This window comes from Rousettus aegyptiacus, unplaced genomic scaffold (genome assembly GCF_014176215.1).
Source record: "Rousettus aegyptiacus isolate mRouAeg1 unplaced genomic scaffold, mRouAeg1.p scaffold_m13_p_1, whole genome shotgun sequence".
Lineage (NCBI taxonomy): Eukaryota > Metazoa > Chordata > Mammalia > Chiroptera > Pteropodidae > Rousettus > Rousettus aegyptiacus.
Window position 1 is genome coordinate 2,847,924 of NW_023416284.1, and position 23,046 is coordinate 2,870,969.

The 23,046-nt window shown below is 62.5% G+C and overlaps 1 protein-coding gene across 5 annotated transcripts in view; it reads left to right on the plus strand.

Moving 5' to 3' along the window:
* The window catches only part of KCNAB2 (potassium voltage-gated channel subfamily A regulatory beta subunit 2), a 73,672-nt gene that overhangs the window by 36,813 nt on the left and 13,813 nt on the right, over nucleotides 1-23,046 (plus strand). For all 5 annotated transcript variants that reach the window (XM_016165324.2, XM_016165328.2, XM_016165325.2 and 2 more), the window contains 4 exons: nucleotides 13,978-14,021; nucleotides 14,525-14,562; nucleotides 19,769-19,848; nucleotides 22,642-22,686. In XM_016165324.2, coding sequence (XP_016020810.1) covers nucleotides 13,978-14,021; nucleotides 14,525-14,562; nucleotides 19,769-19,848; nucleotides 22,642-22,686 — 207 coding nt within the window. The remainder of the gene's footprint in view (nucleotides 1-13,977; nucleotides 14,022-14,524; nucleotides 14,563-19,768; nucleotides 19,849-22,641; nucleotides 22,687-23,046) is intronic.

The following is a 23,046-nucleotide window of genomic DNA, read 5'->3' on the forward strand; positions in this document are numbered from 1 at the left end:
GCACGTCGCGGTGAATCTCTGTGTCTAAGACTTGCAACCTCGTAGTAGAAACGTGTAAGCGAGGAGTCACTTGGTCATTGGGACGAAGTAACTATTAGGGCTCGACGACACAGGAATTACTGAAAAGGCTTTGTTTATCGTCCTGCTCGATGGACAAATCCATCCCAGCACTAGAAACCCAGGGCGTGTCCTGGGGGCAAAGGTGTGCCCCCGTTCCCATCCTAAAATTGGGCTGTCCTTGTGGGACATGGTCTTCAACAGGTGGCCTCTGGACCGGCCGCTGTAGCTACGGCAGCGAAGGCTGTGAATTCACTGTCCGTGTTCTCTGGATGACAGGCGCACAGAGCTGTTCGGAACCTCAGAGGGGCAGTTAGAAATCAGCATCTGGGACAGCGCTCCGGCCGGCCCACTTTCTGCTCTGAAGGCATCGGAAAGGCCGCGGCCCCAGAGCTGTGTTTTCCTTCATTAACTGCACGTTCGCAGCTATTTGAGCCTCCCAGGGACAGGCCCTCGCCAGAGCCACTAGGCCAGCGGGGACCCTCCCTGCCCAGTCTCTGGACCGTTGCCGGATTTAGCAAATAAAAATACAAGATGCCCAATTACATCTAAATTTCAAATAAACAACAGATTTATTATACTTCTTTTAGTGTAAGGATGTCCCGTACAACATTTGGAGCATCTTTATACAAAATATATATATTCGTTGTCTAGCTGAAGTTCAGATTTAACTGGGTATCCTATATTTGACCTGACACCCTAAGTCTTTGGCGCCCACCTAACAGAGGCCCTGGGGTTACCTGGCCGGTCTCTGGAGAGCAGAGCAGAGACCAGCCCTGCGGCTTTACCATTTTCTCCTAAGGACAGTGCTTTTGGTGCATGGCTTGAATAAGTGCTTGTGGTTTAAAGAAACAAAATACTTCTGCCCGGATCCATGAGATGGCAGAATCCTGACTCTCTGTAAGTCCAGCTGTACGGGGAGGACAGAGGGTCAGCTAGCTGGCCCCGGCGAGCACCTCACTCTGATGGAAGTTTCTCACGAGGGAGAGGAGACACTGCGTTTTTTCTCTTTCTGGCTAGTCATTGGTGCTTTGCATTAATTCCGCCAATGTTTGTGGAAGGTCCACGTGGCTGCAGGCAACCAGCCAGATGCGGTCTGAACTAGACCAACCCAGTCCCCACCCTAAGCAGTAACGGAGGCCAGGACAGCTGAGACCCGACCCTCTGAAGGCGGCCACTTGGAAATGTGGGGAGAAGCTTCGAGGAGGAGAGGAGAGGCGAGAAGGCCTGGGGGCTGGGCCAGAGCGGGGTGGTGAGAGCAGAAAGGACGAGGCCGGCAGGGGCTGGAGCCTGCGGAGAGCCCAGCTCCCTCCGCTGTGTATCCGGCTTGAGTGGACTGTGTCCCTGAAATCCTACGCCTACCTAGCACCTCGGACTGTGATCTTATTCAGACATAGGGTCTTTGCAGATGTCATTAGTTAAGATGAGGTCACACTGGGGTGGGGTGGGCCTTCAGTCCAGTGACTGGTGTCCTTCTTAAAAAGGCCGTGTGAAGACACACGTGGAAGAGGCCATGAGGCAGCGGAAGTAGAGACTGGGGCGCTATGACCACAGCGTGACCACAAGCTGAGGGGCGCCTGCGGCCCCCAGACGCTGAGAGAGGCAGGAGGACCGTCCCCTAGAGCGCTCCGAGGGGTCCCAGCCCTGCCGACACCGTGACCCCAGACCTCTGGGAGAAAACCCGTTCCTGTTGTTCGAAGCCTGTTGTTGTAGAAGCCCCAAGAGGCTGCCACGGGTAGGGAGACAGTGACAAGACTCTCATGTGCCTGACACCCCCGGAAAGTCTGCACGTCTGAGGCATGCTGAACCAACTGTGCGGCCCAAATACCCGGGACACTGGCTGCCCGAGGCCTTGACAGGACGGCCAGAGGTCGTCATACCTGCAGGGCCCCGGCTCGATCTGGCGGATTTCACCTTGCTGCATCTGGGGGTGGGGGGTGGGGGGGTGGGGACCGCACTGAGGCCACCAGTCATTAAAGAGCCCAGACGCGTGCCGTTTCTGTTGCCACCCCCGCCTGCGGCTGGGCCAGGACCCAGTCACCCTGGTCTTAAACATTAATACGGCATCAGTGACGTCTCTAGATGGCTGCTCGGGGACCGGGGAGACCCTGTGCCGTGCGCCTCCTGTTTCGTCCACTGGGGAAAAGCTTTCTTGGTGACTTACCTGGTTTTTTAAAAACTGTCCTCAACTCTTGCTGCTTAAAACAGACGCGCTAAGTTTTTAAAGCCACCCAGTGCCCGAGTAAGCTGCTCCTCAGCGTGTCCACGTGGCCGTAGTGTGGGAGGGCCCAGAGACCGGCCTCAGACGGAGCAGCAGCTGCGGCCCCAGGAGGCTGGAGGCTGTGGCCCGGGCCCACGCGGGGCCAGCAGACACCAGACCTGGCTTCGGGGTGACCCGGCTCTGCCCCCCGAGGCCCCAGGGATCAACTCGAACGCCCGCAGTGCCCCTCGCGGCCCTCGCCCGCCTCTGATTCCAGCCCGGACCCCTTGCCCTCGACTCGGGATGCTCGAAGGTGCGGCGCCCACTGCGCCCGCGCGGTCCTCGCGCATGCGCCCCAGCCGTCCACCCGCTGCTGCGCTCGCGTCACCGACACCTCGGTCCTCGCAGAGGCCCCCGACCTCCCGTCTGCGCGAACGCCCGGCGGGTCGCCCGCTCCCCTCCCCCCGCCGTCAGCTTGTTTCTGCCCCTCTGCACCCCACCGAGAGCAGGGCCTTTGTCTGTTCCCTGCACCCAGAACATTCCGAGCCTCGATAAGTACCGGCTGAGGGGGTTGGGTGATCTCGGTCGTAACACACGTTCCGGAACGTTCCCCCGTGAAGCGCGTCGCCTTGGTGCCTCCTTGACAGCAGGACGGGAAGCGGCGGCTGAGCCTCTCCCGCAGCCCCGGCCGGAGGGCGGGGAGCCCTGGCCGTGCACTGCCGGCGGCGCGAGGAGGCCCGCGTGGCCCTCAGCACGAGCCAGGACGCGCACCAGGCGGCGTCCGACTGATGGTTGAGTCCGTGGAGTCCGAGTTGCTGGGTCACTCGCTCCCCTCCAGCCGGGCCAGTCACAGAGGGCTTCCTGGAAGAGCCGGGAAGCGGGTGTGACTTCCAGGACAGTGGGAAAGGACGCCGCGGCAGGAAGCGAGACAGGAGAGAAAGAGCAGAGGATGGAGAGGGACGGGGCGTGGACCCGGCTGGGAGGCTAAGCGGGGACGTGTCCGCCTGGAGAAGCGTCCTGGACCGGAGGCCCAAGGCTGCCGTCCCAAAGCCCTGTCACCAAAACGGTGGCTTGAAACAGCAGACGCATTCTCTCACAGCCTGGAGGCCGGAGTCTGAAACCCAGGCGCTGGCCGAGCCGTGCTCCCTCTGAAGGCTCAGGGGGCGGGTCCTTCCTGCCTCTCCCAGCATTAGGTGGCCCATCAGGTGGCTGGTGGCTGCCGAGTGCTCCAGGCTTATAGACACGTCCCTCCAGTCCCCGCCCCCCGTCTTCACGGCTGCTTTCCCTCCGTGTGTCTGTCTCTAAATCTCTCTCTGTAAGGCCCGCCCGGATCCACTGGGACCTCATCTACAAAGACCTCATATCCAGATAAGGTCACAGTCACCTGCTCAGGGCAGTAGCGCTGGCCCTGACCAGGGCGTGAGCTCCCGAAGGAATCGACAGCCATGGCACTCAGCCCCTGAGGGGTCTTCCTTCAGCCCTCGCCTACCAGGTGACACCTCCTGCAGAAAGGCCACCAGTCTGCCACCGTCTGCTCTTAGAAACGCCGGGGGCCGAGGACCTTCCGTCCACTGCCCCGCGGGGGCGGCCCCCAACCCTTCAGCATCTGCCGCTCCGTCCTGGGCGGGAAGTCACCTTTGCGTGCAAACCATGCTCCATTCGGCCCCACTGCTCATGGGCAGCTGCTCCCCTTACCCTTGAGTCGCTGCCGCAGTCTGAGCCTTCAAAGCCATCTGTAAAACTTCCGCTCCAGGCGTGGCGGCCGCTGCGGGCCACGTGCCGTGCAGGGAGGGTGTCTGTCCCCTCCCCACTGTGCGCCGGTCCCCATCTTGGGGAAGGGCCCAGCTTTTCCAGAAGCTTCTGTTCCGGAAGCTCCTTTGCGGCCGTCTGTGGACCAGAGCGGAGCTTGCACTTGTGGTGGCCACACCACTGATTGGTCGCCTCAGGAAGCAGCTGCTTCATTTCCACCACGACAGGTACCCGAGAGGCAGGAGTGGAGCCCAAAATTTGGTTGTGAGTCAAAAGCCACCACCTGCGCCCCACGCTTCTGCCCGGGGCTCACTTCAGGTCAGCGAGGCTCCGCCCTCCTCTCCACCTAAGCACACTTGAAAGCAGAGACGCTTTCGCTGGCGCCGAACCGTGGCAAGTCTAGGTCGAGGTTTTAGAGCTCTCGCTTTCCACCTTATCAGTCCTGGTGACTTTCTAAGAACATAAGGGATCGTGACCCCCGTTTGGGGCAAGTGGAAAGTGACCAGCTGTGTCCAGCCTTTAAAAATCCACCTTGCGGTTCTCTGCTGGGTACAGCGCACATGCCCTGGGCTCCCCAGGAGAGTCCGGAGGTCAAGTTCGCATTCCCGTGGCCCCTACAGCGCGGCACAGCGGGCAGAGGGCAGGGGTCCGGCCCGGGGCCCCGTGACAGTGGAGTCTTGACTCCCCGTGACGCCCGAGGAGCCAGGGAGTGGTTCCCCGCGCCCTGCTGTCCCCGGAGAGAGTGTGGTCGTGGCGCTCAGAGTCGGGGCGGGTACCGGCGCTCGAGGGCTGGCCTCGCACCGCAGCGTCCGTCTGAGCTGATGTCACAGTGCGGGGAGTTCGGGGCGGAGACTCGGGGAGGGCACCCCCCCTCCCCAGGGAACAGCAAGCGCGAAGAAGGCCCGGAGGCTTGTGAGGCACCTGCTTTTTGTTTTTAGTAACGGCCTCGTCGAGAGAGAACTCATATATGCTGGCTATCTAAAGCGTACAATCCTTAGACTTGTGCAAAAAGTCACATGACATTCCATTTTCGAGCGTTTTCATACCCCTGAAAAGAAACCCTGTAGCCTCATCAGCTACCCATCCCCCAGTTCCCCAACTCCCCACTGCCCCCAGCCTGCGGCAACGGCTAATCCGCCTTCTGTCCCCGGATTTGCCTGCTCCGTATGAGGGAACCGTAGCACGGCGAGGCCGTCTGCACCCCGGGCTCCCCGCTGAGCGCCACGTCCCCAGGTTCATTCGTCCGCAGGGCGCGTTGGCGCTGCCTTCCTGCGTGTGGCCGGACGTTCCGTTGTACGGACGGACCTCGTTTTGCGTATCCGTTCGTCAGTCAGTGGACATTTATTTGGGTGGTTTCCAGTTTTTGGCTGTCGCGAATAATGCTGCTGTGGACATTTGCCTTCGAGTTCTCGCGGGGACATACGTTTTCAGTTGTCCGGGCACAGACCGAGGAGTGGAACTGCTGGGTCCTGTGATGAGGCAGGTGACATTTTACACACTGTGGTGACCCGGCCTCTGTGGAGCCCACTTAGCTGGGTGCTGCTTATGACACAGCCATCTGGCGGAGAGCAGCCCCCGAGGGGGCGTGAGACGCCGGCCTGCGGGATCCCACGGTTTGCCAGAGCAGAGAAATGCATAAGCAGGAATGAAGCCGGAGGCCCCCACACCCCCCTCGACGTTGGCTCTCGATGCTCTCGATAAAAATGCAGCTTCCCTGGGCCTGGCCCCAGATCTACCAATTCCGGAGGTATGGGCGGGGCTCAGGGGTCTGCGTGTATAACAAGCCCCCTGGAACCCTGGTCACATGTTGAGCAGCCCTGCCTGGGACCATGAGCTCCGTGAGCCCTGGAAGGGGCCAGAGGCTGTCAGCCGTCTCCGGCCTCTTCAGCAGGCCCCAGGGCTCCCCGCAGGCCAGGGCCTGTCGTCCTTGCGTACCAGGGTCCAGCTCAAGGAGAGGCTCAGCTGGTGAGCGGGTCAGTGCTGCAGGCTGCCCTTCTACCTTCCCCGCCCCCGCCAGCCAGGCCCCAAGGCTTACGTGGGCAGGTGCAAGAGGAAGGCGCAGCCGAGCCTCCAGGTGCTGGGACCCCCTGCTGGCCTCTGTGGGTGTCATCCGTGACCTGCCGGGCCCCATAGGCATAGGCACCAGCTCTTCCCTCAAGACCCTCTGTCCCCAGGTAGGTCCTGTCCCACCCCCGGAGTGGCCCCAGCTGCCGACTTAGGCCCGTGTTCGTGGGGAGGGCGCAAGGGTGCACTAACTTGTGGGGAGACTCCCATTCGGGCCTCCGCCGACTTCCGTCTCGTCTCCACGCTGAGGGATGTGGAACACGTAGCACCTGCGATCGCTTCCCAAGGGCCAGGCCCCGGGCGAGTGCTTTGCGGGCTTGATCCGACCCTGCCCTTGGGACCTGCACTGGACCCTGAGAACGCTGAGGTGCGAGGAGGGGGCTCCACTGAGGTGTGAGCAGGAGCCCCAGACCAGACGAGCTTGTGTCCTTCTATGTCAAAAAGGCCGGGCCGGTGCGGGCAGCAAGCTCAGCCACCAGCCGTCCCCTGCAAACAGGTCGGGGGGCTCTCCTCTGGGTCCTGTCAGAGCAGAGGGCGGACTGGACAGCCAGCAGGTGTGGAAGGCCCCCGGGGGTCCAAGCTGGGAGGCGCAGAGCAGCTCCTCAGCCCACGCCCCTCATTTTGTCAGAGGCCCAGAGAGGGCAGGACACTCACCTGTGATCACACAGGGCGTTAGTGGCAGAGCCTGAGCTAGACCCCTGACCGCCCGCCCTCGCCTCCAGCGCTCGGTCTCAGCCCCTCCGAAAGGGCAAGGAAGGGACCCAAAGGCAGCTTCGGCCAGGGCCCCCCTGCAGGGTAGGGGTGGCACGCTCGGGGTCAGAGGGCAGCACCAGCCCCTCCTGCCAACAGGGGCATCTGTCTGGCTTTCAGGGAACCCTAAAAGCCATGAGTGTGGAAAAAGAGGACTGTATCGGGCGGGGGGGGGAGGTCTTGATTCAGTCATTCACGCATCCATCGCCAAACTTCAAGCACCTGCTGTGAGCCAGGGGCCGTGCAGTGCTGAGGTGCGAGGAGGGGGCCCTGAGGCCTGGGGCCTGGGTTCCTCCCTCAGGTCGTCTGTGTCATTATCACCCGGACAAAGTGGTCTTTCCTCCCCCACATTTTGGTGACTTGGCTTCTCCTTGTGCCAAACCTCACTTTCCTGGGCAAGAGCCACGAGCCGGTGGAGCTGGCCGGAGCCGCAAGCTCCATCATCCGCTGGCCGCACGGCTGCCTGGCCCGCGCCTGGGCGAGCAGCTGTCGGCCGGGAGCAGCCAGCGCCGGCCCCCCGGGACCTGCCCGGGCAGCGGCTTCTGCGTCGCCCCTCGTTAATAATGAATCAGCGGACACCTCCTGCGCCTCTCTCCGGTCGCCTAATTGACTCGGTGGGAGTCCCAAGAGCCCACACCATGCAGTGCTAAGAGCGAAACGCCAGGCCCCCTCCGAGGGACCCGGGGAAGCCTGGAGAAGCAACCGCTCCCCGAAACCCCCAGGCCACCACCCCAGGAGAGCAGGCCCAGCTCGGCTGCCCCCCAGCTGCCCTCCCTCCCCCTTCTCCCGTCAGAGGCCACGATGTCTCTCATTGGTCAGGAGTGACTGGCAGCCTGGCCCTGCTGGGCGCTGCTGGGCTGAGGGCCGGGCCGCCAGAGACAGAGCAGGTAGGGACAGAGGAGGGTCCCCCAGAGGTGAGGAGGAGGGGCGAGGGGACGGCCAGCGGCTCCCACCCTCGGTGTCGGGGTTTTCCCTGGAGGAGCCTTTCCCAGGTCATTTCTGGAAATCTGACTCCTTTCCCTGGGAAGCGGCACGGTTCTTCCTGCGTAGCTGCCTCCGGAAACCCCCGCTCCTGGAGGAAGGCCCCGCGGCGTCTTCGCTGTCTGGGGTGAAGTCTTGTCGGACAGAGACGGGGCTCCAGGGCCAGAGAGCGGGCTGCGGGGCCGGACAACCTCAGGCCCCGGAGGGAGGGGGCACGCGGCCGGGCGCTGAGGGCCAGCGCGGCCACGGCATGCAGGTGTCTTTTGCGTGCTCGGAGCATGGCCTCAAGGGCCGGGGCCCCGACGAGCGGCCGGGCCGGCCGGCAGCCAGCAGCCCCAGCCTGGGCAGCCGCGGCCGCTTCCGCGCCGTGGCCATGGTGGCCCGGAGCCTGGGACAGCTGTCAGTGCAGAGCCACTCGAGCACCCACGATGCCAGCGTGAAGCAGCCGGGCATGAATTATAGGTAGGAGGCTCGGGGGCTTCGCGGCACAGGGTCCCCCCCACACACACACGCACCTGGCAGCTGCGAACCCCCTCAGGCGTGGGCGGTTTGGGGCTGAGAGGCCAGGAGGGGCTTCGTCTGGCCTCGGTAGACCGGGCCAGAAAGAGCACCGGGGCCCAAGCTTCTTCAGCTGCAGGGAGAGGGGCATGGCGGCTCCTCTTCTTTCTGCCCATTCGTTTGTGTTCCGCGGGGCGGCAGGTACAATTGCCAGGCCCCCCACGTTGGTCTCTGGTGCTGCCTCTTCCTGGCACCCCCGGGCACTGGCCGCAGTCCCCTGCTCTCCCCCGGAAGCGGCCCGTGGGTGGTCTGCTGTCTTTGCATCCAGGCCGACGTGACAAGCATTGGTTTGACAGGCAGGGACTATCGGGTGACCCACGGGATGGAATTAACCTTCGTTCCCCGACCTGAGCCAGACCCCAGGCCCCGGCTCCTCTGCGAGCAGGACGGACACTCCACGGGACACGGAGACGCGTCTGGAGTCCCCCTGCTGGTGGCATGCTGCTGACCCAGGCTGTCACGTGCCCCTCTGCTTGGGGCGCAGTCCTCCAGGGCTGCAGAGTCTCTCGCTGTGACTTGTTCGTGGAGCGGTGCAAAGCTCAAGCGTCAGGGGCCGGGACCCTGCTGCCGCGCCCAGGGTCCCGCTCAGACGCTCCGTGGAAAGGGAGTGTCCCGCTTCGTGCGCAGGGCCCCTGGGGGCAGGGTCGTGCGCCCGCGCTGGGGTCTGGCCCCTCTCGTTCCTTGCGAGTCTCCCTGTGCCCAGAGCCCCTTGTTGCTTCGAGATCAGTGTTTCCGACTCCTCGCGACAACCATCCGCGTGAACCGGGAACGCTCGGCCAGGCCTCTGGTTCCCAGGGCCCCGGAAAGTGTTCCCCCCTCTTCTTTCTGTGACTCGGTCACATGGCCACCAGCCTCAGAAAAAGCCACAGACGAGTCTAGGTGCATTTGAGGAGAATGTCCAGGTTGTTAGCTGGTGTTGGTGCAACTCAAAAGTGAGAATCGACCCTAACGACCGAGACATACGGTTAAACCTGCCCAAAGCGGCTGTCCCCAAGCCGGACCTCACGCGAAACAACCAAGCCGTGAGTCCCATGCCTCCTCAAGACAGGGTCTCGAATAACGGTCCTGCGGCTGCTTCTCCCGTATCCCTTCTGTCCCCGCCCTTGGGGGAGGTTTGGCATCCTATAAAAGGCTTTTGTCCCATCCTGCAAGCTCAGCGAGACCACCCAGGACAGTGTTGTCTGTTCTGCACTCTGGGGGCGTATATCTTTTAAGTAGGTATCAAAAGCTAAGAGTAAGCAGAATGTACTTGTCTAGTTCGAGACCTGTTACTTGCTATGATTTCTTATCAATCGTAGGCTCCTCAAAGGAGTTCATACAAGTGAGACCATTTCTAAACACCTAAAGCGCTGTGTGAGTGGAAAGTGTACCGTTAACACGATGCCCCTCCCGAGACCCTAAGGCCCATTGAGGAATAGCCGGCGAAGTGTCCACGTGCTCGGGATGGCTGTGTGTGTCTCTGTGTGCACGCGCCTGTGTGTACGCACCTGTGTGTGCACGCGCCTGTGTGTGTGTGAGCCTGTGTGTGTGAGCCTGTGTGCACGCGCCTGTGTGCACCTGTGCGTACAAGCTCCATGTGCATACGTATGTGCCGTCGTGTGTGCACATGTGCGCGTGTGACACGTGCTGAGGCGGGAGGGTGACAGGCGGTGAAGAGCGCCACTCGCTGCACTGGCGGGGGCGGAGGTCACAGTCTGAGGACCTGCGTGCAGATCTCGGCCCCAGCACCTCCTAAGTGCAGGACCCCACGTGTCCTCACGAGTGGCAGAGCCAGGTGAGCTTCGCCTGGAAACAGGAAGGGGAGGTGGGTTCATACGCCTGTGGGGTGTTCCGTGCCGCGCTGAGCATGGGGTTTCTGCCTCATGGGGCACCTGCCCCGCAGGGCTGCTGTATCGTGACTGCCCCAGCTCCACAGCCAGGGTGCAGGTGGAGGCCGTGCAGGACCTGATTGCCACCTGCCGCACCCTGACTGTCCCCTCAGGAAGTTGGCCTTTCCTAGCAGTGAGCTCCAGGGCCAAGAGGAGGCCTCCAGACACACCTGTCCGTGTCAGAGCTAAAGGGATGTGGCCAGCACCAGGACGCCACAGTCTTGCCAGGGGTCCCAACGGGTGCTCAGTGTGAGGGGAGCAGGGAGGCCAAGCGCTGTGAGTAAAGGCAGGAAGGAGCCAACGTCCAGTCCCCAGGTCTGTCCCAGAGCCTGGCTTCTCACACACTCACTCCCCCCCAAACCCGAGTTACACCCTGGGGACCCTGTGCTGCTGGCTGCAGTCTGAAGACCCAGAAGCCCAGGCCCGTCCTTGGAGCAGGCCAGGCCTGGAAAACACCCCGGTCCCTTCATCAGACGAGCTCATCAGGGCCGTGCCGCTTTCCGTCACGCGGTCGGATGTTTGTCCTCTGCCCAGACGGCTGAAGCCAAAGGCCCTGAACCATCCTTAAAGGATCTGTGACTGCCTGGAGCCTGAGGCGCGGTGCTCAGGGCTATGGGGCGTCCGGTGGCTGCTTGACGCGCCTCCGCGCTTCCCTCTGCGGAGGTTAAATCCCGAGTCTCGTTAGCATTTCACCAGAGCCCGGGAGAGACGGAGCCAGACCGATGCGGACGAACGTTCTCTGGGTTCAGAGGTGTGGCCAGCTGTCTTATCGCTGTGTCGAGTTACGGTCAGTGGAGCAGGGTCTGTGGGAAATGACTTCTGCGATGCGGAAGCGTCACGTGGCAGCGTGTCACCCGCCGTGGCCCACGAGGCCGCAGTTTGCTGGGAGCCCCGCCCCCAGGAGCGGCGTAGCTCTACAGAAAGCTTTTAGCCGAAGACACCCGTCCCTTCTCATTCCTTCTCCCACAGCCCGGAGCGACGGCAGAACTAATACCATCATCTCGATGGGGAAGCAACTTGAGCGGGGTAATTTCAGCGTCACGCGGTGTCCTAGTTTTGCTAAATTATTCCTGTTGGGCAGTGGGTGGAGAAGCAGCTGGAGAGCCACGTGCCCTCGGCGCGGCCCTGGGTGCCGCCGTGGGTGCTGCCCGGGCGTGGGAGGACACGCCGCGTGTTCGGGTGGGCGAGAGGCCAAGCCGTCTCTGGCCACGGACACGGGTGGGCTCGGCCTGGTGCCCTGTGTCCTCGGCTGTCTTGCCAGATCCACTCGTCACCCGAACATGTCATAGCACATTCTGGCGCTTGGCTCCACGCTGATAAAAGGGAAAATTCAGGAGGACACTCAAAAACCCGGCCTTCAACAGAGCCTGGCCAGGAAACGCTCCCCCACAGTCAGACATGGGGGCGGTTTTGCAGAGCGGGGGTCGCAGCCCCAGTCCAGCACCTGGATCATCTAGACCAGGTGCCCTGGGGCTCTGTGGACACCTGGGTACCGCACTCGAGGCCTGAGCGTTTTCATGTCCGCGCACAGGCCCACGGGAGGGCTCGCACAGAGGGGCCTGCTTTCGTCCCCAAACAGCCGAGAAGCACCAGTCAGAGCCTCCGGGCCCTTTCGCTTGGCTACCAGACTGCTCACGAGCAACTTCTCGCCTCTCGCCACAATGTCCCAATTTCTAGGCAGTGTGGGAAAAATCACCTGACAGCTGAGCGCAGCCGGCCCGACGTGAGCGCCGTGGTGACAGCCGGCCCGACGTGAGCGCGCGGTGACGCGGTCGTGCCTCCTTTTCTAGAGCGAAACGCGGGCTGCTGTGGGTTGGCGCGCCCGAGTGATGCTGAGGCACCGTCCGCCATTTCACTGACTCGGGGGGACGAGGCGAGGGGGACTTCCGTCCCCTTCTTAACGCCACAGTGTTTAAAGCCTCTCTGGGTTGTCGTTTTTCGTGTAAGGAAGACAGACGGCCACCGTCCCGTGTTCTGTGCCGTCTCTCTCGGAAACGAGGCACATGCAGAGTCCGTGTCCCGCGCCCCTGCGCCCCGGGGTGCGACATCACGGCACGCCTGAGGGCGGCGGCGCTGTGAGCCCGCCGTGCAGACGAGCACGCGGTGGGGACGCACAGCCGGGGAGGCCGGGCGGGATCCGGGCTCCAGCTTCAGAGCCCCTGCCCGGCTTCTCCCCGCCCCAGAAGGGAAGCCAGCCGCCCTGCCGTCCCGTTTAGGGACGGTCCCCCGCACCCGTAGGAAGAGCAGGCCGGCAGCCGCGCTGGTTTTAAAGGGAAGTTGACACGAAAGCTGGGCAGTTTCGAACTACCTTAAATTTGGTGACACGTTAAACTGTTTTCAGACTGTTTCCACCCACCCCCACCGGTGACCGCCTGTGATCTGGGGCGTCCAGAGGTCTCGTAACCAGGGAGACCGAGGCTGCGGCCTTCCCAGGGGGCCCGGTTCGGGCGGGGAAAGTGGGGACATGAGGGCACAGCACATCCTGAGGTCGGAAGTGGGGCGGCCTCGGGGGGCGCCGGGGGGCGCGGGGGGCGCCGGGGCCCCCGGGGAAGGAAGCGGGGCTGACCGCCGCGTCTCTCGCTGCTCTCCGACCTCCCGCCGCCTAGAGGGCGTCACACCCCGGGCTGGTGCCAGCAGCGAGACCCCAGGAGGGCAGTGGAGTCCAACGCCCAGGAACTCAGAGCCCACCTGTGGCCGGCACACCCATCAGCTTCCGCGTCTGGGCAGGTGCCATGCTGTGTGGCAGTCAGAGGGAGGGCGGGGGGGCGGGGGGTGCCGCCCTGGCTGGGAGTAGGCTCCCCAGCCACCTGCCGGGTGGACTCCGCCTCGTCCACTCCTGCAGGGCGTTAGCACGCTCTCGCGTAAAATGGGAGTCGTGGCAGCAGGAAAAGGAGGGTGGCTGTCCCACAGAGCTGTCGGGGTCGGTGGCAGGTGCTTGAGGGCCAGCCGGCCTGCCGCGGCCCCCGAGGCTCCCCGGACAGACGGGCATGCCACTGCTCGGCAGGGTGCCACCACCGCCATGTCCCCTGAGGACGCTGGTGACGGCCCATGGCCCGTTCACCGGGACGTGCCCCACAGCGGGCGCTCAGCGGGCCTGTGACGGAGCCCTGGGCAGCTCGCGTGGCTGTGGCCGCTGGGCCTGATCGGGAGGTGTGCTCTCGGGGTGTCTGGACCTCACCCTTCTAAGTGGCCTTGGCTGAGGGGTCACAACAGAGCTGGGGCTCAGCCTGGTGCAAGAACTGGCACCCCACAATGGAGCCCTCATCTCCCCGCATTCCTACTGCATGGGGACAGACAGGTTCGCTGGCCACGCAGCTCAGAGAGAGGGAGTAAGGATACACAAGTCACAAATGTGACACTACGGCATCAAGACAGGGACTTCTTTCGAGAGGATGCCCACGGCTGCTACCGCGAAGCCCAGATCCGTCTTGTCTCAGCCCGTGAAACAAGACGTGTCCATTCACCGCCTCTCTGAGGTGGCTCTCCGGCCCCTGCCTGGTCACCGGCGTGGTCACCAGCATAGCCTGTCCCGGCAGTGTGCTTAAGCCCTGGTGTGGGGTGGGGGAACAGTTGGCCCTCTGCCCCCAGGGGCAGGCGAGCCGTAGGTCCCCCTTGCCATCGGAGCCTCAGGACACAGACACGGGGTGCTGGGGTCGGAGTTCAGGGCCGGGCACTGCGAGCCCCGGGGGCGCCGCGCCTGGCCGGCGGGTCCCTTCTGGCCGCCGAGGGCTCACAGCGTTTGTTTTTCAGGAACCTGGGTAAGTCGGGCCTGCGCGTCTCCTGTCTGGGGCTCGGTGAGTATGGGGGCCCTTGGTCCAGGGCCACCAAGGAAGCAGGGGCTGTGGGGGGGCTGGGCAGGGCGGAAGGGGGTCACCCCCAGCAGGGTGGGGTGGGGGGTGCCCAGGAGCGGGAGGGGGACAGCGATACAGCCTTTTTCCTCTTTCTTAAGATGTGGGCTCCATTCCCAGACCACGCCGTTCCTCCGCCTCCACGGTGCACACAGTATCCGCCCCCGACACACACACTGTCCAGCGAGGCCGAGGCCGCAGACCTCGCCCCGCGCCCTGCGGCTTGTGCTGCAGCTGGCCGCCTGCTCTGGGCATTCACTGCCCCCTCTGTTTCGTGGCCCCAAGACAGGGAGACGTGAAGGCCAGGGACCGACACATGCCCGAGACATGCTCACCGTAGAGCAGAGCGCTGTGACGGCCGGCGGCTGTCCCCTGGGCCCCGCAGGGGGAGGGGAGCGGCCAGCTTCCTGTGCAGGTGCTCTGACTCGGGCCTGTGTGTCTCCTTCCAGGAACATGGGTGACCTTCGGAGGCCAGATCACCGACGAGGTAAGACGAGGCTCCTTCGTTCCCGCAGGCCCCGTGAGGGCGGCCCGTGCGGGGCGCATGGGACACACCAGTGAGTCTGTCCCCCAGCTTTCCTCTGCGTGTTCCCCAGGGTGCCCTGGCCTCGGGGGCAGCAGGAAGGGGGAGCCGCAGCCGCGGCACCACACTGAGCAGCCCAGTGGGTGGCTCGGGGCTTCGGCAAGTCCCCTGAGGTCCCAGAGACTCAGGTGGCTGGCCCACAGGGCACCAGGGTTCAGGGAGCTCCGGGTTTCCCGGTTATAACGCCTGACGCCACTCGGAGCGGCTCCCACAGCGTCTGCCGAGCTCACAGAGCCGCGGATCCCGCAGCCGCCGCTGAGGGCGGAGGCTGAGCAGGTGTCCGTTTGCCTCTGGCCGCAGCTCCCCCCGCTGTCGCCGGCCGAGTGCACCGCAGTCAGACATACTTGCTGGGGCGTCTCGCCTCACGCCTGGGCTGCGCCTCGGTCTGTCCTGGAGGGGACGGCGCGTTCTCAGGCTGCTGTGCGCTCGGGGGCAGTGAGCGGACAGCTGGGAAGTGAGGACGGTGGCATTTGCTCAGAGAGCTCCGGACATGAGCCCAAGAAGCCGTCTTCACATTTGCCCAACTTACTGTTGGGTTTAAACATTAATGCGTGAGTCCATCTGAGACCCCGCTTGCTGTGACTGCTCAGTTAGTTTTCGAAGGAAAACCTTTGCTTCTGTCGAAATCTAAATGCACGTGATGTATATTTTCGTTCCTTTGTCTTCTACGACAGCCTGGGTTCGAGAACTCTTCGCCCCCGCTTTGCGGGTCTGGGTCCGGGCTGGCTCAGGGTGAAGGCGGCAGTTTTTACGGTGCAGGGAACCGTTCTGCCTTCGGCCACGGAGACTGGCAGCGCAGCCCCAGAGCCCACGTGGTTCACCCGACTCGCCTTTTTCCCTTTCCACATGGTCACCAAATTCGTAGAAAGAATCATGGGAGGGCGTGAGTCCATCTCCACACGGCGTGTGTTGTCCTTGTGGAAAAGACAGAAGAGGCGGGTGGTGGCCACGCAGCTCGGTGACTCCTTCACCAGCAGGTCATGCGCCCAGAGAGTGTTGATTAAGGAGACTCCGGCTGGCTCTGCCACGTCCCACGTACACGCACAGTGACACGTACGAAGATGCCGGAAGTCATTTCCGGGTGACGCGAAGCTGGGAGGACAGCGGACCCGACAGGTGACAGGCTCAGGATTCTGCAAGGTCCTGGCCGGCGAAAGCGACAGAGCGAAGGAGCCAGCAGCGTTTTCGAGCGAAGCCTTACAGCTGGTGTCCGAGTGCGAGGGCCACGTGCCGCCACGCCGGGGTGGGGACGGCCGGGGCCTTCGTCGTGGCCTGGCTGGCGGCCCGCTGGGTGTGAGCCAGCGCGGAGCCGCCGGACGCGAGGGCTTCGTGTGCGGCCCAGACGCGGGGGGCCGCCGCGCCGCCGGGCGTGAGGACGGGCGGCCCCGTCCGGCGCGCCGTGCTCCTCGCGAAGGCCGCACGTGCCCAGAGGTCCGGAAGCAGAGCCCTGTTTTCAGAGCGGCCTCTCGCCTGCCAGACGCTGCGCCCGGGCGCGACGGAGACACCGACGTGAGAGGCGGTGGCCGTGCCGCAGCCGACGGGGGTCCCTGGCAGGGCCGCGCCGGTGGACGTGAGTGGCGGCCTGCGGGCCAGGTCCGGCCCCCGCCTGCGTTTTCTCTCATTTTAGTTTTTTCCATTAAATATACGAAACATAAAATGTGCCATTTTAACCATTGCATTGTGGTTAAAACACGCAGAACGTGACGCTTACCGTGTTAACCATTCTTAGCGCACAGCTCAGCGGTTTAAGGACGTTCGCTTTGCTCCGCGGCCGTCACCACTGTCCGTTCCAGAATTTTTCATCACCCCAAACAAGAGAGTCTGTGCCCGTTAAGCAATAACTCCCCGGCCGCCGGCAACTTCTCATCTGTTCTCTGTCTCCGTGAAGTCCACGGCCCGTTTTTATAAACAGAACTTTGCTGTCAGGCAGCCGTCCGCATCAGCCTGGGTATTGTCTGCGGCGGCTTTAACGATGCAAGGCAGAGCCGGGTCCCTGCCACGGAGACCGTCTGGCCCTGTACAGCAAAGCTTTGCCATCCCCCAGCCTGCGGGGTCACATCGGCTGCCCTCTGTGGGGCCATCGTCCCAGGCAGGGGGGCCCCCGTGGGCCAGGCAAAGAGAAGCCAGCCACGGAGGAAGCAGACGGTGAGCTAGCGCTCCGATCTCGTGACCACGTCTCGGCACTGCCCTGGTCAGAGTCCGGTTTCCGACCCCAGGTTCAGAGCCCCTTCCGTGACCTCATGCAAGGCTCCGGCGGAAACTCCCGTCAGAAGCCCGAGCACAGTGGCCAAGAACGTGACCTTCGTTTTCGCGCTCGGCCCTCCACGACCCCGGGCGGCAGGCATCCTCGTGCCCGCCTCGAGGAAGCAGAGCCTCGGGGACAGGGCAGGTCCCCAGGTCGCCCCGCCTGGGCCCTGGCCTCCAGCTCTCAGCTCTCGGGGAACCCTCCTGGGGCCGGATGGGTTCCCTGAGCCCCGGGCGGTAGCGCCAGGGAGGTGGCCCACATGTCTCCCGAGGGTCCCTCTGCCCCGTTTCTGGGACTCTGACATTGGAAGTAATGGAAGGGTCGCAAAATAGAGGCTGTCCCGTGAGGTAGGCTGTACCCATGGAGCGGGCGTGAGGAAGGCCCCCGAGAGCTCGCGGAAAGCGGCGGTCTCTCTGTACGTTAGACTTGCAGTTTTGTTGGGGAAAAGCATACAGTCACATAGAAAACTCTGGAAGAAGAATCACAACCAAATCGTAGCAGTTAACGGAAGAAGAAGGCGTGGCCCTCAGGACCCCGCGCTCCCTCGTTCTTTCTGTCGCTGTCCGGGCGGCCGTCCCGGGGGTGAGCACGAGCGCGCTCGCGCCGTTCTTCCTGTGCAGGGACCGGCGGAACGAGCGCCATGTCCCCTCCACGTCAGCGCGCTCGGCCAGCCTCTCCCGCCTCCTCCGCTGCTGGGGGAGCCAGGCGTGGTCACGGTGGTCGCTCTGACTCCACTCGCGGGAGCCACCGAGAAGAGCCAGAGTCCTGGAGACAAAGGAGCGGCGTGGGCGCGGGCGGCTGGCGGGGGGCAGGTGCGGAGTGCGTGCGCGGCGGGCCGGGCTTTCCGTTTGGAAGATGAAGACGTTCCGGAGGAAGATGAAGACGTTCCGGAGATGATGGTGCGGACGGTTGCACAGCACTGTAGATCGGCTCACTGCCGCCGACTGCACACTTAAAAATGGTTAAAATGATCACGTTTAAGTGTATTTTACCACCATTTAAAATTTTTTAATAATTTAAAAAAAAAAAAAAAAAAGGAACGCAGGAATTCTTCATGGCCTGCTATGGATTGATTTCCAGGACGTATTGTAAGTGAAATAAAAAGCCAAGTGCAGGAGACACCTGTCGCGTGCTGCCCTCCGTGTAGGAAAACACGCGTGTGCCCGAAACATGACAACGGAAGCCCTAGCTGAGTCGCCGCCACGCAGAATGCGCCCCAGGGGACAGCGTGCCCCGAAACCGCTTTACCACCCCGTTTGGGGCCCAACACACAGTGCCACCTGGGCAGGGCTCGGCGGCCTGGTGCGATGCATCCGGAAAGTTGGGAGGAAGATAAGGATGCCTGTGAAGGAGCCCCGCCCCCGCGGGAGGAGGGGCGAGGAGAGGTCAGGATGCTTCTGATACATCGTTACACTTGAGCTACAGAGGGGGCCAAGGGACCAGAAAAGTCCTTCCTCACTGGCCGTCACACGCCCTGGGCTGTCTCGCTCAGATGCCAGCAACTGACTAATGGGGCTTAGCTACCTGCTCAGTATCTGAAATCTTTAGGGTTCATTGCCGACATTTGAAAATCAGATTCTCTTCCAATAAAAATGTCCTGGATTTCTGGCTTATCTTGAAAAACAGAGAGATCTGGTCACACCTGGCCACCTTCCTTCGGGCAGCAAGCGAGCCCACCTCCACCCCCCTGATCCCCACCAGCCGCCAGCCCCACTCTCTATACCTGCCTGGCAGGTGGGGCTAAATTTGGCGTTGGGAGCAGCTTTGTGAAGCTTCTGTCCTGCGGTTTTCGAGGACTTACGCATCGTTCACCCCCGTCCACAGGCGAGCTGGGAGGGAGGCTCAGTGTCCCAAGCTGAGCTTCGAGAAGTCAGGACTCAGGGAGTTTGCACCTGTGACACTCAGGGACACCTGCCCTGTGCAGAGTGCCCGCAGAGTTCAGGGGGCCCTGCTCCATTGCATCTTGGAGGGGGCTACCAATTGCATGTTGGCTTCCCCCACCCCCCATCCTCAGTCCTCGCCGCCACTACCTGTCACTCACCATTCAGCAGTCCTGGCCTGCAAGGCTTCGGCGCAATGGGGGCCCAGGTGGAGTGCTGGCCGAGGACGGCGGTTTCTCCCTCTGCAGACGGGAGCAGTCGCATCCCCACGTGGTTGCTGGAGGGTTTGGGGGGCTACACGCTCTAGCCATAGCTTTAAAACATTCATTCTGCCAAGACCAGACAGTCGCGTCGCTGTGGCGGGCTGGTAGTCTCCCCGAACTGCCATTACGAAGGCCCCCACACTGAACGGCTTAAAACAACAGGAGTTTCTTCTCTCATGGTTCTGGATGCCAGCAGGTGGGCCGTGCTCCCGCCAGGCTCTGAAGGACCCAGGTCCATTTTCCTCCCCCCGCTGGGTGCTGGCAGTGCTGGGCGCACCTTAGCGTGTAGACGCGTCACCCCAATCTCTGCTCCATCTTCACGCGGCCTCCTCCCTGTGTGTCTGCGTCTTATAACGGCACCACTCGTATGGCGTTTGGGGTCTGCCCCAACGCAGTGTGGCCTCATCTAAATTTAACTAACGGCATCTGCAAAGACCCCCTTGTCCGAATGCGGCCACATTCTGAGGTCCCGGGTGGATATAAATTAAAGGGACCCTATGCAACCCGGTTCCGGCGCAAAGCTCTGTGATGATCCACCTGACGGGGTGCCTGCTCCAAAGAAACTCTCAGTCCATAGGCTGTTTCCTCATCCTTCTTCCTTCTCCGTGGGTCCGCTCCTCAGCGCTACCTGCAGCAGGAGAGGACGAGGGGGCCCGCTGGGCACGCCCCCCGGGCCGGTGGGACAGTGCCGCCTGTGAGCAACCGCGGTTTTCCCATTTCAGATGGCAGAGCAGCTAATGACCTTGGCCTATGACAACGGCATCAACCTCTTTGACACCGCAGAAGTCTACGCAGCCGGCAAGTATGTGTCCTTCCTCGGGGGAAGACGTGGCGCATGCGCCGGCTTCCCCCGTGGCTCTCGGGCAGAGGGTCCACGCACGCGCCGGCTTCCCCCCGTGGCTCTCGGGCGGAGGGTCCACGCACGCGCCGGCTTCCCCCGTGGCTCTCGGGCAGAGGGTGAACACATGCGCCGGCTTCCCCCGCGGCTCTCGGGCAGAGGGTCCACGCATGCGCCAGCTTCCCAGTGGCTCTCGGGCGGAGGGTCCACGCACGCGCCGGCTTCCCCCGCGGCTCTCGGGCGGAGGGTCCGCGCACGCGCCGGCTTCCCCCGTGGCTCTCGGGCAGAGGGTCCGCGCACGCGCCGGCTTCCCCCCGCGGCTCTCGGGCAGAGGGTCCACACGTGCGCTTCCCACTTAGCCAGCTTTTCTAAATTCTAACCAGCTCGGGGACGTGTTGTTCTCCTGGGGCCAGACTCTCAGAACACTTGGGCATTGGTCCCTAAACTCCCCATGTGTCCACTCGCCGAGGTTGACCACAGTCCCTCTGGTGCCAAAGATGCTGCGCTAGGCGAGGGCCAAGATTAAGCTGTCACCGGGGTCCTCCTGCCGCGCCCGTGACCTGCGGCCAGCACCTGACATTTTCACGTCTTAATGGTGCCATTAGGGCTGCAGGGACTCGGGGCCTCTGGAGCTGGGAAGAGCAGGACCTGGCAAGCTGAGCGCTGTAGGAAGCACTTCGCATCTTGGCAATGAACTTTCCTACTCAATTATGTAAAAGCCCCTTCAGCCAAGACTGCTGGTTTCGGTTTTAAAGACCGGCTGTAATCAAATCATCCACTCTCTTGCATCAGGTTTCCAAAAGTCAGCTTTTGTTCGTGAAGTCATTTGTTGGCTCTCTCCTCCTCCCTGTGGCCCCTCCTGCCTGGGCTAAGCCTCGTTCCCATCAGCTGGGCCGGCTGCAGCCTGGCCTGCTATGCACCCTGGCCATGGGGCCAGCACCTGCCTCCCCAGGCTCTGGGTTATTGCCTGCAGCCAGCAATGAGCCCAATTCAGAGAACCTGGCTGGGTCTCTGCTCAAGCCTGACAGCCCTGGGGGCTTCTGCTGGGTCCCCCAAACCTACTCTAATGCCTATCAGAGGGGCAGCCCTCTGCCCTTCCTGATGCCACAGCCCCTCCCAGCCCCTAGGAACAGGCAGCTGCTCTCCAGACAGATGAGCTACCAAAGGGTCAGAGACGCAGAGGCCACACCCGCAGGCACCCGCACCCTGTTCTGAGCACCCTAGCCTGTTCCCTGACCCGGTGCCTGCTGTGGTTTTGCTGTCCACGAGGGCGTGTGGGAGGCAGCTCCGTGCAGCCTCCTGCAGCTCCAGATGGCCCAGCCCGGCACAGCCTGGCACGGCTCACTTCACAGTAGCCACACAATGTCACTGATTAAAGGACACTAGGCTGGCATGCTGGGCAAGTACAGTGGGTCCTGAGCAGTCTTGAGGCCTCTGGGAAGTCCCCGGCCAGAAGCCGAGGACTCGGGGAGCAGCCTCTCATGGGTTGTTGCCCCAGAGCCCGTTGCCTTCATCCTGCCCCCTGTCCTCTGGAGGCCTCTGAACCTGCCTGGTCCCCCCATCAATGCTCGGTATCAGCAGCCACCCGCACGAGGAAGCTGGGCATCGCGTGCCAAGGGACAGGCTGGGTGGAGCTTCTCAGGGCCAGGGCTGCAAAGCAGCTCTAGCAGGTGGTGGGCCAGGTGCTGTCCCTCTTGCTAACCAGAGTGCCAGCCACATAGCTTGCTGAGTCCCCTGCTTCATATTGACACTCACTGGGCACCTCCCAGAGAGCAGCCTTACCACGAGAGTCCACAGCCACGAGCACCAGGCTTTGGTGAATTCTGCCTACAGATCCTGTACCCGCAGGACCCCACTTGCTTTTCTGTCTTCCTCCTTTCCTGATCCTTTGTCCCACAAATGAGGGACCAAGGAATAGAAGGAAGAGGCTCAGGGCTGAGTGAATTTCCGCGCATCTTCATAAACAGCATTCAGAATACATTCTAAACAGCTTGCAAATTAGGGCCCATTATTTCTGAGCGGATGACTCAGGCGTTTTATAACTGGAATGCAGTGCTGGGTGTGGGTCGTTCTCCCTCTGCTGTTTTTGCTCAGAAACAAGCAAAAAGTTCTCAAAAGTTAAAAATTAAAAAATAAAATCCAGCAGTGTCGTGTCAAGCGAGGCTGGAACGGTTCCCGTGACGCCGGCTGGCCCGAGTTTGGGGTGGGGCCTGGAGTGACGCCAAGCAGAGCAGACACCATGGCATCTGTCGAAGAGCGAGAAACAAGAGGGACACGCACACGCACACGCGCACACACACACAAACACACGCATACACACGCACCCGCCCACACTCCGCTGGAAATTCAGCCCTGGCCCTAAATTCCTGTCGATTGTCTGAAAACAGATGCATAATTTACCTTTTAAAAAACATACTTGCCTGGAAGCTTCGCCCGGGTAACTTGGCCACGCGTTTTACCCAGGGAATTCCCAGCGGGCCAGGGAAGCGGGTGCTGCTGGCTGGCCCCGCCGTGCAGGGCATGGGCCCCTTCCTTCTCTGCCCACGGCCACCTTCGCGGGGCACAATACAGCCACTCCCAGGCTCTCCTCTCCGGAGCGAGCTGCTTGAGCCAAGACGGGCGCTACCAGCCTGACTCTCTGACCCCACGGGCATTTTCAGGGAGGGACCGAGTGGCCACTGTCACGGCGGGGTGGGGTCTGGTGTTTCTGTTGTGCTGCAATGAACTCCCCCCCACCCCATCTTGTGTTTTTTGCAGAGCCGAAGCTGTTTTAGGGAACATCATTAAGAAGAAAGGATGGAGGTAATGGCCGTGCTCTCTGTGGCCAGTGTCCAGGGCGCAGACGCCTGGTGGAGGCCAGCAGGCGGGATAAGGGCTCCATGAGAGGCAGATGCATTCTGGGGTCTGGGTGGGGGTGGGCCAGCTGCCTGGGGCGAGCATTGGCTGGTTCCCTGTCGCTATTTTTTCCTGCTTACCAGGGGAGAGCCCGGGTTGGCTTCATCAGCCCTGTGCAGCCAGCCCATCGTTCTAAGGCCAGGAAGTCTCAGAATTTTTCTTGCTGGGAAGGGAAGAATGTCCCAGGATGGAGGCAGCCCTCTGCCTCCTGCAGAGGGAGTGGGGTTCACACTGTGGGTGGCCACCCCCAAGAAGCCAACAGCTTCA